A 13,992-nucleotide genomic window follows, 5' to 3' on the forward strand; every position below is an offset into this window, starting at 1 on the left:
CTTCAATCTCCTCTGAGCTGGGGATGGAGTTCTTTTTTGGGCGGCCTTTGGGCTTCGTTGGAGCTTCCTGCCCACCTTTTAGTACCTGGAGCAAAAGATGCTACAAGTCAGGATTCACCTTAAAGTCCTCTAGTCTGGCTGCCATCTAAGGTCCTGCTGGTACATGGGGGTGGCTTTCATCCCTGTGAAGACATTGGGGACAAGGCCTACAGACAAGTCATCTGAGTATGTGGTGGCCCACACCTCACGGGACTTCAATAGAGCTTAGTGCTGCCCTCCTGCAAAGGGGAAGTTCACCCATTGATTCCTTTCAATTATTTTAGCACAAAAAGCACCAGCTACAAGCATGCAGACAGACTCAGAAGGACTCGGCCATGCTGTGCTCTCTGCATCCACACGTGCACAAATGCAAAATTCAGCTCCCTTCCAGAGATGGCTTCTTCCCTCCTTATTTAGATAACAGCAATCATGAGATTTAGCCAGAGCTTTCAAACTAGCTTTCCCTCCTCCTTTTGGTCCTCCTGGTAGCTTTACTTTCTCTCCTAGTTTAGTCTGCACAATTCGGGGACACATGGGGGTCCCTGGGCTAACTCCAAGCCAGCTAGCGGTGGAGCTACACAATGTAGTTGTGTTAGTACAGCACTCCACCCAGGCTAATTTATCCTGCCTCTTGGAAAACTGAACCAGATATAGTGCCTTGCTTACAAAGCAACACTGTTTTTAGTACCAGAGCTAGCTGACTTCGAATCAACATGGGTACCAATATATGGCATTGCATTTTGCAGCATAGAGGCACTCAGATAGTTTTATTTACTCCTGAGTTGAAAGCAATGAACCCCATTTGGTTAGTTTACCAGAATGCATCAGCAAAATAACTTTCACTTCTATTTAGCATCCTAGAACCTACCTGAGTAGGTAGCTACATGTACTCTTCCCTCAATCACTGAAGCACGAGGGCACCTTGAATCAAAACCCCAGATACAAACACTCCCAAACGTTATTTAACTTGAGATATTTTTTGCAGGTCTACCTTCCTGCAGAATTGCACCTCCTGTCTGACACAGGGAAATATGAACCTTGCCTTATGAAGAGAAGCTGAGAGCTATGGGACGGTTCAGCCTGGAAATGCACAGGCTCAGGGGGGGACCTGGTGGCAGCCTATAAGTATATAAGGGGTGTGCATCAGGATCTGGGGGAACGTCTGTTCACCCAAGCACCCCAAGGGATGTCAAGGTCTAATGGTCACAAACTCCTCCAAGACTGTTTCAGGCTGGACATAAGGAAAAACTTCTTTACTGTCCAAGCCCCCAAGGCCAAGAATAGACTCCCTCCAGAGGTGGTGCAAGCACCTACTCTGGACTCATTTAAGAAACATTTGGGCGCTTATCTTGCTGGGATCCTTTGACCCTAGCTAACTTCCTGCCCCTGGGGCAGGGGGCTGAACTCAATGATTTCCAAGGTCCCTTCTAGCCCTATTGTCTATGAAATCTATCATTAATCCATTTTTAGAGGCTCGTGTCAGCATTGTAGTAGGAGTGATTTATTGAACATCTTGGGGTTTTTGAAGGTTTTCTTGAAGGAAAAGAGAGTGAGACTTGATATTAGGAGCAGATGAGGGATAGGAAGGAAGAAGTCGAGAGAAACGTGAGCAGAAGCATACATCTGTGGAACAAGATAAAGGCCGTGGCAGGGCTAAAGATGGCATCTAAGCAAGAAGCAGGGGCTTTACCTCTGGAAGCTGCATTTGTTTCCTGAGTGGGGTTAACCTCATCTTATCCAGGAGATATGTACAATTTCCAAGACTACAGGGTTGTCAAAAATACAATAGAGAAACTCCTCTCCTTCCCTCAGTTGTGTTACACCTCCTGTGAGTCCTTGCCCCTGAATCTACACTGCTGCGTACAGCTACTCTCACCTAATGCACTTTCTGCCAGGTGACCTAAACAACCCTGAAAACTAATTCAATTCAATTCAATTCAATTCAATTTATTAAGGATTCTGGCTAAATGCCATGCTCCTGCAGAAGACATAACACACATACACCCATAAATATGAATACGTTCGAACAAAGTAACCCAACTACAAATATTAGACTAAAAAGAGCCCACCAACATAAAAAAATGATTCATATAAATATAGTAGTAAATCAAGACCTGAATCTATAATATTGTTGTACACAGACTCACAATTGAGACAATAAAATCAAATTAATGTTCAAATGGATCACTCATGTCAGTAATAAAGGATATTTAACTCTAATTGCCTCAGCCTTATAAGCAAAAATTGCGAGATGGTTTACTACATTTGGATCTGTTTGCTGTAGAAGCCAGATTAATTTCTTTCTCTTTGAGTAATGTAACAATTTCTGCAAGTACGGTAATAAATAGGTTCTCCTTATGTCATTATATAAAGAACATTTTAATACATAGTGGATAGTATCTTCCAAAACTCCTAGACAGACTGGCCAACATGTTTTAGCTCCTGGAATGGAAAATTTACGTCCAGCCAGAACAGCTGTGGGCATCTGAGTCTAGTCAAAGAGGATCACCATTTATTATTGAGACCCAACTGTAGATACCTTTCTCCCCACAGTCTACAAGCTAAAAGTCTGGACCAGATTCTCAGCTGGTATCTATGGCAGAGCTGTGCTGACACTGCTGGTGATATATTCTGGCTCAATAGTTGCCCCTCTGAAACGGGACAAGAAGATCTGCTTGGAAGTTCTTACCATTTTCTTCCACTTCATCCTGCGGTTCTGGTACCACGTCTTCACCTGGAGCTGAGTCAGCCCCAGTGACTGAGCGAGGTCCAGCCTACAAAAGGAAGAAAGAGGAACACTTTGACAAAGAACATGTAGAAGGAGAAGTTGAAATCAGATGCATGGCAGTAGCCAGTCCGTGCCTATACCCTGCAGAAAGCCAACGTGTGGCTCATACACAAGGACGTTAATGCTAGAAACAGATAGCTGCTAGGTTCTAACTCATGTCTTATCTTCAGCTCTGAGGAAAATCATGTAAATTTAGTATCCAAAAAGTACGGTTTCATGGAGGAAGCAAGAATGGTCATTTGCTTATGGCACAGGACCAGGAGACAGGAAAGTATCTGCTCTATTTCCATCTTTTCCAGTTTGATCCAATAAATGAACGAGGCAAAAGCTTTCAGGAGGTTGGTCATCCAGCCTGAAACACCTTGAAATGCTGGTGTTCAAAACTTATGAGAACTGGCACTTGTAATATTGAACACAATGCATCTCAGAGGAGCCCCCAAGAATGGCGACACTCCAAATCAGAGTCTACCTTTGAAATGTTGTCTTCATCTTCAATAAGCCTAGTTTTGCCTGTCTGCAAAGTGGGGAGGTCATAGACCAAACTAATCCCTGGAGTAAATCCTTCGGTGTCACTTAAGTAACAAAAACAAATCTAGTGTTTCAGTGGAGTAGGGATGAGTTCGGAGACACTCAGCAGAGTCCAGGAAACATTATGCTGCCATGTGAGACCACACACAACCTAGCAATGATGAGCTCCAAGCATGGAGCTTCAGTCAAATGTGTTCTGGTCCTTATGAATTTTCTGTGCAGTGTTTCATGGGTCTGGAGAAGGGATACAAGCTGTCCAAGGCTAAGATATTATAACAAAACTTCTGTTCTAACTGCCTGTATAGAGAGGACAGGCACATGCCTATATATCCAAATACCTCCCCAAACACACACGTGTGCATTTGCAATTCTGGGACCCCACTGCAGTTGAAGGCTCTTGTTCACCTTTTGCTTACAGTACTTTTTGGAGTAGCTCCATTGAAATCAAAGGAGATAAACTGTTGTGTTGGAGAGAAGAGTCAAGATACCAATTCTACACATTATCCCATCTGTCTACACTCTCTTATTTCTAATTAGCCGTGCTACAGAGTAGCCCTCCACGTGCCTCAATTTTGCCCCGTGTCCAAAGTTGCAAGAACGAGCACAAATTGCCATCTACTTCCTTGCCGCTGTGCTTCCAACCAGGATTTCACACGGGAAAATGTCTGTTTGATTAACTCGCGGCAGAGAGCATGTGCTTTGTCACAGCTATATCACCTGTAACCATTACAATCTCTCGCCACGCGCATTAGAGTGACTAGCATTGCCTAGGAAACCAAAGAAACAAACAGAAAGAGAGGGGAAAATGCACGGGGGGAGAGATTGCTCATCAGCCTCGGTCACGTACAAAGCCCAGAAATATTCATGCTGTCAAGTTAACTCAGCCAGCCCGAGTCCTTGATTGATGGGATCATCCGCCTCATCATTTGAGGTTGTGCTGAGTCAGTCAGCACAACACCTGAACCTTGGGAGCTGTGGAGTTGTACTTAACAGCCCTTCTATTCAAAAGGGCTCAGAGATCCAGCTTGAAAGCTGCTGCATGGCACTGAAAAGCTGCGCTCATATGAAAATCCGACCCCTGCTTTGCTCACATGACTCATGAGCATATCAGTAGATGTCGATGCAGGGAAGTGCATAGCTTCTCACCCTCAAAATGGTTTAAAATTAGGAGTCAGTGCTACTTGTGGGGCTCACTGAGCTTCTTCAGGTTTGCAAAACTACTCTGAGTTGGCAAACTGCTTGTCCTAGAATTTGAACCTACAGTTCCTCCTCCTGCTCACCCCCACAAAGGACATTTGGAAATCCTTGAAAACAAATGACAAGTTCCCTTTATTTGTCTCGACTTAATCACTCCAAAAACCAGGCTGTCTCTACATAGATGGTCTTTACATAAAACAATAAATTAACCTCCCGACTCCCTAAATTAAACTGAAGCACAGCGGGGTGAGAGGACCTGCTAAAGATCACCGGAGGACAGACCCAAAGCTGAGCTGGAAAAAGAATTCAAATATCCTGAGATCGGGACCGCTTGTCTGCCCATTGGCCCATGTTTCTACAGGACCAGCCTGCTTCAAGAGTTGCTTCATCTCCTTTGGGAGGATTTCGCACAAACAGCCATCAGACGAATCTCCTGCACTAGAGCTACAGCTGGCTGGAGAGACCAAATGCCCCACTTTTGAAAAATGTCAGCCTCCAACATTTTGGGAGTCTGTGGGAATTTTCTAAAGAAACATTTTTTTTAAATGTAGTTTAATTTTGAAATGCCACTTTCACATAGAGGTTAGAAAAACACTTTCCTGGCATGGTTTAATCAAGGATGATCCTGCCCTGAGCACGGGACTGGACAGGATTTCATGATGAAAATCCTGTCCAGTCCCATACTCAGGGCAGGATCATCCTTGATTAAACCATGCCAGGCAAGTGTTTTTCTAACCTTTATGTGAGGACCTTAGGATTTCATAGATTTTCATAGATTTCATAGACATCAGGGCTGGAAGGGACCTCGGAAGATCATCGAGTCCAGCCCCTTGCCCAAAGGGCAGGAAGTCAGCTGGGTTCATAGGATCAAGGATGATGTCCTAAGGTCCCTTCCAGCCCTACTTTTTGGATCCTGTGATTTCTACAGGTTTCTACAATACTTTTTCCCGCCCATCCCTTTCTCTAGTGGAAAAAAAGGGAGGCAAAGAGAGTAATGAGAGGAAAGCAATAAATGTTCCCCCAAAATAAGAAACTGAAAATAAAAAAAAAATCAAGGTTTATTTCCAAATCCTAAAATGAAGCAACCCTGTAAGCTGAATAAAGGATCGTGTTAGTTTAAATGTGAAATATCGATGTAAAATTTTCATTTCAACCTAACGTGTCATTTTGGTTCAGTTTGTGGGGAGGGTGCGGAGGTGGGGACATCATTCAATACAACTGTTTTGGGTTCCAACGCTCCCAATGGAAAACTAAAATAGTCAGCTGCAATTAAACATTTCCCATTGGTAATCATCTTCTTCAGGGAACATTTTGAAGTGGAAACATTTCAACCAGCTTAAACATTAAGCACAAATCCCATCCTCTGAGACATTTAGGGAGAGACTGGGACTTTCTCTGCTGGGCATGGGCTGGTGGAACAGGGCTGATATACTAATGACCATCTACACCACCAGAGGCATGATTGCAATGTACAGACATGCCCCCGCAGTAGTTTTAATCTAGCTAGCAGTCAAGACCACAGCACAGGCTTTAACACAGGTTGTACAAGCCCATCAGCAATCTTATGTATTTACATAGCACACCTGATGTCTGGGCTGCTCCTTCTTTGCTGCACCGTTACCAAGTTAGCTTGACAAGAACTAGCTTGTCTATGCCTGCTGATGCTGCAATCACACCTCCAGATTGCAACACCAAGAAAGCCATGCACATCTGCACTGGCCAGCATGGCAGGACAGGCAGAACACCTGATGCACCCTGTCGAAGGGACAGGGGCCTCCGCTGTTTCTCGCATGTCTCCCTCTGCATGGATGCATGCTGGCATGCACCGATACCTTCTATTCATGGCTCCTTTGATCCTGGGAAACGTTAGCCTTGAAACCGAATCTGGTCATCTGCTCGAGGCCTCCGCCAAAAGCCAAGTCATCTTCACGGAGGCAGAAGACAGCTCAATACAGCTGGAGAGCGCTCAGCATGGAAACAGCTGAACAGCTCTTCTGGTCCCTTTCCTGCTATTACTGTAAGAAACACGTTTTCCTCTGTTTCTCTTAAAATAGTATGGAGAGCCAACAAGGGGTGAAGACACCTCGATGGCAGACCCCTTGCCACTTGTGGCCAAACTGCCTTCCCAACAGCCTTTGTCACGCATGGTTGTGTCCTGATCAGACAGAAATGGACACTAGGCAGGAGCGCGATACAGTTCCCAGGATGTCTGTGTATTGGACACTCTCTATTCTTCCCTCACCCCAGAAAAGCTATTGCAGGCTGGAGCTGGTGCTTTTAAAGTGTTTGTTACAGGTAACTGGTGATGCGTGGAGTAAACGGAGAGGACAGGCTTAAGGCAATTTCATTTTTACATGCCCAAGTGGTGCTTTTTGATAGGCATGTAGCTGCAATTGTTGTCAGGTATGCACAGTATTCTATGCAGTTGTGTTCCCTCGGTATCTCCCGACTGAGCATGCTCAGTAGCTGCACTCTGGCTGCACTGGTGTCTTAATGGTTTTGTATTTCCTAATCATGGACATAAGGCTGGGTAATAACTAGCCATCACAACTGGTAATAACTAATAAACACTAATACCCACGGTGTCTGATGCCTCCCACCTTCCAGCCCAATAATCTGCACCCAGAAGGCACTCGAAGGTTCATCTCAAGGAGAGGGCTCAATTGCTCTGGGCAATAACTAGCCTGTGCGCTGATGGATAGAGCATACCCATTGGCTGGGCAAATGCCCTGACCACTAAGCAATTGGGCTAAAGGGCAGGAAGGATCTCCTTCTCCTTTTTAATGTCTCGCAGGTACATGCACAGGGTGATCCCATTCCCAACAGGTGGAAGTACAATCCAAGCTGCACATAGCACCAAAGCTTGCCCTTGCTGGCCAGAGGAGATTTTGGGCCATGATGTACAGCTGACATCTCTTTCCCAGGCCTCAGCCCAGATGCCCAGACAGCACACAGCCTCTCCTACCTGTCTGGAGTGGACAGATACTTCTGCTTCTGGAATTTCTTCTCCAGCCCCATCAGCTGCAGCTCCGTGAAGATGGTCCGGCTGCGACGGGGCTTCTTCAACCGTGGGGTAGGCTGTTCTGCTTCTGACTCACTGCTGGCAGGGGTTTCGCTGACCGGCGTCTCTGAGCTGGCACCTATTGAGGAGGACTGAGGTGACAGCACCCGAGAGCTGCTGGCTGCGGGGATGATATGGGAAACCACAGAGGGCTGCCTGGTGATGATGGAGATGAGAGGATATGCCCTCACAGAAGGGGACCCTGGGGAAAGGAAAGAACATAAAGGATAGTTTAATGGCAGTACAGTCTAGCAGGCAGGGCACTGGACTGGATGACGGGAGCTGGCTCTGTTGGTAACTTCAGTCATGCAGAGGAGGTAGGGGTGTTATTCATCCAGTTAACAGAGAAGTTAATTCAAAGCAAAGTCACTTACCCAGTGGGACTCACCGTCCCTACAGGCACTAAAGGGAACACTAGAGATGCGCCCTGGCTGGACCTTAAGTCTGTGCCACCCCTACAACTAGTCAGGAATTCAGTTCCGTCTCCAGTTCCAATTCTTGCAACAAGGGCCCATCCTATAGCACCAAATCCAAGCGCTCCCAAAGTCCAGTCGTTCTGATTCAGATCTGGACTTCACAGCCCACTTCTGAATCCCCTTCAGCACAATTCCAGATGCAGGTTCTTATTCAGTCGGAAAGCCATAAATCACACATCCTGTAAAACCTATATGCAAGGTAATGGGACCAATCGACAGGGCATGTCCGATGACTGAGGCATAGTGTGAAGAAGGAACTGGATCTGGGCAGGTTTGCAACTGATCTTGGACAAGCCACTTCATTTCTCTGTGCCTCAATTTCCCCATCTGTAACTTGGATATAATACATCTTGGTTATTTTAAGGGGGTTAGCTGAGGTTTAAGGAATTGTTGGGTGATATATTTAATTGGACCAACTGCCTGGTTGGGATCAAGTTAGGCAAGCTTTCACATGCATTAATGTTTATAAAGGACAGGGAATGCATGTTATCAAGGGACCATGAAAATGCTTGCTTCCACTGATTAGCAGTTATCCACACAGACGGTTTTGTGAAGCACACTAACAACTCACCAGTGGAAGAAACTGCTCAGCGTGAGCAATCTGGTTATATATGCTGTTAAAACCCAGACAGCTTCTTTTTCCGGGGAGAAAAGATCCTTTTGGAATCCAATAGTTTGCATCACCAAAATTACATCTGCACTATTGTCCTGCAGACTAGCAAAGAGGGGGCCTAATCTGTCCTGCCCATGTGGTAAGCAGTGCAGCCAAAGACTAAAGCAAGCACTTAGCAGCTTAAGAAGCAAATAAAAATAAAAGCTCCTGAACTCAAAACATGGGCCAGTTCTGGACAGATGGTGCCATTTAGTCATCTCTGAAAGAACTGGCTGAAGAACTGTCTGGCAACCCCAGCACCACAACGGGAGCAGCGTGCTATGAACCCCAGCCACGTGCTGAGCCACCCCAGCTGATAGCTGCAGCCATCTATAAATACCAGCTGCTTTCCAAACCCGGCTGAGTGCACTGATCCCCGCCAGTGTTTTCCCCCTCAAATCAAGATTTAATTTAGTTAATGTAAACAAAAAAAAAGCCTTGAAATACAAGAAGGGAGATGGCTGGACTCCACCGGCTGTCAGCGACTTGTCTAATAATGAAAACAAAAAAGGATTCCTCTATTCAGTCTTTGTTGATCCTCTGCAACTTGTGACTGTGCTGGTCTACAAAAGTACAAAGTTTATTGGCCAAATCCTGCGTAGATTTATCACCTCTGTTGCCATGTCACAGAAGTGATAAATCTGTGCAGGATTTGGCTGATAAACATTGTACTTTTGTAGACCAGCACAGTCACAAGTTGCAAAGGGTCCCTGTTAACAGGTTCCCAACTTGTATCCACAGCACTAATCCTTCCCACTCTCGAGCGGGGTTCATCTCTGTTCTCAGAACCTGAGACATCATTCCTGTTCTTGCACATAGGTGGCTTTTGGCACCAATGAGCCTGTTAATTGATACTTTCTCCCTTACGCTTCTGATGGTTTCCAGCGTAACACAGAAGAAACCACAAGATTGCTAAGGAGCAATAAATCACTGAGCTCAGAAACTTCTGAAAGGCTCTAGATGATTGAAACCTTGGGAGGGAAACATTTTTACAAGGGGCTCACTTCTAGGGAGCTTAGAGAAAGTATCTGATATCAGAGCAATCTAGGATATTTCCTTCCCTCTTAGGGCTGGTGATGGTGTGTTGGCCTGCACAGTGGAAGGGTGAGGACAGCACCCAGAGCAGTGGAAAACTCGGACATCAGATAGCAGAAGAGTCTCTTAATGCTAAGCAAGCATATGCAAGGATGAAGAAATGGGAAATGAACACTGGCCTGAGCATGCTTGCTTAATATTGCAGAGATTCAGAAGTGCTGGGCAACAGCGTATGGGGTCATATTTTTACAAGAGCTCAGATGCAGATATTCAAATACTCAGCACCTACTTGAACACCTAACAAGGCATATTTTCCACAGCATTCAGCATCCTACAATACCTATGATAAGATTTTCAGTCCAGCTCATCACACCCCCATTTCAGTACCGATATCAAAATGCTTACTTGCAACACTTGAGTCAGTTTTGTTCCTCATGAGCAACAAGGAATGGTTTGTAGTTGCCAAGTCACTGATGACTGATAACCTGTTAGAGCTGCTGGCACAGATTATTTTCTATTCTTTTATTGTTTAGGAATATAATTAAGACTTGTAGGTCAGGTCTGGGCCAAATAACTGAGCTGGCATGACCACGAAGTGACCACAAATCATTGAAGTGTCAGATAAAAGACACGTTCACCCCAGTGCCAGACAGCACATCTCAGGTTCCTTAAGCTAATTCAGAAGGAAAAAGGAGAATTTATGGTGCAGAGATGTAGCAAGGAGAGTGTTTGGAAAGAGACTTTTGCAACAGATGTTACCTGGGAGAAGGCTGCAGGTACAGAAACGGACTAAAGTTGATGAGCAACGTTATCCCTTCACACTGGTGTAAATCAGGAAAAGATCCTATTGAGGCAGGCTGAGTGAAACAGCAACACATTTCAAAGGAGCCGAATGGAATTAAGTGCCAAGCTCCAAGGATGGAAGCCAGACAGAGGTGAATGAGGGGAGGATGAGAGCCATCCAGATGAGTGCCCACCAGGGCTGTGCGAAGCTTCGGGTGGTGATACGATTTGGAGGAGATTCGGCCCGATTCGGTGGCTGAATCGCCGAATCCGAATCAAATCAAGGGACGACTTTAAAGGTCCGAATTGATTCAAAGCTCTCCAAATCTTTTCCAAAGATTTGTTGATTCAGGCAGTCCCCAGTGGCTGCAGCAGGGAGCTGGAGCCAGACTCGGAGCTGGTACGTAGGGGGAGGGGAGGCTGAGGGAGGGGACCATGGGGGGACACTGGCCAGAGCTGGCCTGGGCGGGGCAGCCATGGGGGGCCTGGGGGAGTGGGGTGGGAGTCGGGGGGCTCATGCAGAGCCCCGTATGCAGTGGGGGGGCAGTGGGGATTGCCTCCTGCCCAGCAGCACCTGCTGAGTTGGGGCTTTTTTTTCCCAAGTGCCGGGAGCTGGGGCAAGTGGGGCAGCCATTGCTGGGCTGGGGAAGTGGGCAGGGGATGGGCCTGGGTGATTCGGAGATTCAGCAGGACCCGAATCTCTGAATCAGATTCGGCCGAATCGAATTGGGATGGTGATTTGAATCACCGAATCGAATCACTGTCCTCCGAATCAGCCGAATCCCAATCCGAAGTGAATACTAGCCACTTCGAACAGGCCTAGTGCCCACATCTAGTTTGCAGCACCTCAAACCTGTTTGAGGCACCGCAAACCACGTGCGGCACACATGCAACTGTTAGCCACACTGCAAATTTGATACTGGGAATTCCTGGTATCAAAAGAAAAAAAAAAAGCCACATAAAAAAGCAGTGCAGCACATGCTCCAGGAGAGGAGCGTGCACAAGAGCAACTGGAGGCTGGGTCCTCTAGGGAGACACTTAGGTACCGGGCAGAACGTCTCCACTGCTTTAGGTATTCCCCGGCTTCTCCAGTGTGCCAGGAGCCAGGACTGGGGAAGCGGGGCATTTTGCCCTGCACCAAACCACACGTGCAGAGGTATGTGCAGCAGCAAAATGCCACGGTAAATGCACACCTCTGCCACAGTAAATGCACACCTCTGCATGTGGGGACGCATTGTATGTGTTTATTGATGTTCATAAAGTTACAGAGCACTGATCCCTACAGTATCTAGATCATAACATAAAATGCTAAAGTACAGAGTCCAGTGCTAAATCTAGATACTTCAAAGTCTGGGGGTATTTGGATATTTGGCATGTTTTGGATCCTTGGACTCTGGACAAAGTCTTGATACACTCCAGTCTCTCTGATGCAGAGATGGCATTTGCACATGTCAAATCCAGATCAAAAAATCTGGATCTGAATCTAGATTTAGATTATCCCAGAAGTGTTTGGATCCCTTTTTAGTCAGGCACAGTATTGTGGGAATAAAGCAATTTCTTAATCTCCCACAAATTAAATGTTGGGAAACAGCTCTGTCTGCTCCGTGCTGTCATGACATGCTCTGTCCCACCGGCATACAGGCGAGCGCTGTTGCTCCATGCTGCACTTCTGTCTTGCTGAACAGTTTCGAGGGGATCTGTATGTACTTTACCCTGTCACATAGCGCTGTCTCCAACACTATTTCAAAATCAGAATCACCACCCATTTAAGCATGGAAAAGTAAAACTTTCCAAGCAGGAGCCACACGCTGAAAAATGAATTTGTATCCTCAGCAGTGAGTGAGCTACAAATGTTTTATGCTTCATAGCCCCTCCAAAATCTAGGTGAAGCGTGGTTCAATGGCCTGGTTCTCCTCAAGACAGGGGCTGTCTGTTCCTGTGTGTCTGAACAGTGCCTGACACAATACAGCCTTATTACATCTGTTGTAACACGACCACCGATAATTGTGTCATTCTCAAATTCAGATGGGTTAGATTCAAGATCCAGTAATTTGTGGACTGTTAGAGCTAGAAATGAGCTCTTTATACCAGCCAAAGGCTAGGAATCCTCCTTTGCTAGTGTGTAGGCAAGGTTTTTCCTTAATGGTTAGAAAAAAATGGATCATTTAACTATCATGTGTTTGAGCAAAATGTGGACTCTTCTTCCTATCCAGCTATATCTGTACCTTTAGCAGACAATGTTAGGGTTAACTTAACCAAGGGCTAAATAGAATAAAACTGCTTTAACTTCTGCACATAGCATTTTGTTTGAGAATCTCAAAACATTCAAATAAAAAAGCCCCTTACAAAATCTTTGCAGTGTCTATGAGGGGAATTAGTACTATACCCATTTTTCAGCTGAATCAGCCGAGTCACAGAGATTGATTGTTAGCAAATCACACTCTGAACCTGAAGCAGCATTTGGAGAACCCAGGAGTCCAGGTTCCTAATCAGAGGCATGTAAAATACTTGCAGCACAACACAGCATGACTCAAAAATTCAAAGGGAGTTTGCCCAGTTGAAAAAACAGCTGTAAAATCACCCCGTCGTCCCTCAGAAGTGTTTTATCGGGAATGTGAATTTTTACTAACCATTTCTCAGGAATAAATTAGAGCAGGGTAGCAGCGTTTCATGCTCGGGGTGAACCTGGGGTACAAGGCAGGAGAGAACTCTTGCCCTGCTGTTGGTCCCAAATGTACTAAGACTTTTTATCAACCCAAGCTCCACTCAGCTCCAGCTGTCTGCTGGGAGGTTTTTGAGTGAACTTTTTGTGACCACTGGACTAGATGCAATATATACCACCATTCTGGATCGCATTTCAAAAGTATAATTAAAATTAAGTACTTCAAACATATCTTTTCCTTCCCTCTTCTCCCTCCTCCTCCCTCTCTTGGCTGGATGTGATCTATACTGCATACCTTTAACATAGGCAAATGCAAACGAGGGGGGAAGAGAAAAGGGAAAGCACTAATTAATTGCACTGTTTGACTGCAGGCAATGGCAGAACAATTTCTCCTCCTGGGCAAACTCAGCTAATTCTGTTTTGGAAAGAAAGAAAAAGGAAGGAAAGATTTATGGATCAGCTCCTTTTGGCAGGTTGGCTCTACTCAGAGGCAGAATGAGATTTTGCTGAGAACACGGTGCAGCCAAAGGTAAATAAAAGAAGAAAATGACCTTAGGAGTCGGGAAGGCCTGTAAATCTGCTGATTCCCAAGCCTCAAAAGTTGGTTTTGAAAAGAGGTTGTTTTGAACTGAAGCATCGGCACCAGGTTGTGCAGCAAAGATGTGGGCAGCCTGGGAAAAAAAACCCCCAGGAGCTAGCCCTGAGAGAAAGGAAAAGAACATCAGGAACCAAGCTGGGCAGCAAGTGTTTGCCCTTCCGCACATCCAAAAT

The 13,992-nt window shown here is 45.7% G+C and overlaps 1 protein-coding gene across 1 annotated transcript in view; it reads right to left on the reverse strand.

Annotated features, from left to right (window-relative positions):
- Nucleotides 1-13,992, reverse strand: part of BARX2 (BARX homeobox 2) — a 50,112-nt gene that overhangs the window by 1,674 nt on the left and 34,446 nt on the right. Inside the window, exons 2-4 of the mRNA XM_025213824.1 lie at nucleotides 7,518-7,815; nucleotides 2,729-2,813; nucleotides 1-85 (exon numbers count right to left, since the gene is read on the reverse strand). The exon at nucleotides 1-85 is cut by the window's left edge and continues 1,674 nt beyond it. Coding sequence (XP_025069609.1) covers nucleotides 1-85; nucleotides 2,729-2,813; nucleotides 7,518-7,815 — 468 coding nt within the window. The remainder of the gene's footprint in view (nucleotides 86-2,728; nucleotides 2,814-7,517; nucleotides 7,816-13,992) is intronic.

The sequence above is a fragment of the Alligator sinensis genome, unplaced genomic scaffold (assembly GCF_000455745.1).
Source record: "Alligator sinensis unplaced genomic scaffold, ASM45574v1 scaffold1153_1, whole genome shotgun sequence".
NCBI lineage: Eukaryota > Metazoa > Chordata > Crocodylia > Alligatoridae > Alligator > Alligator sinensis.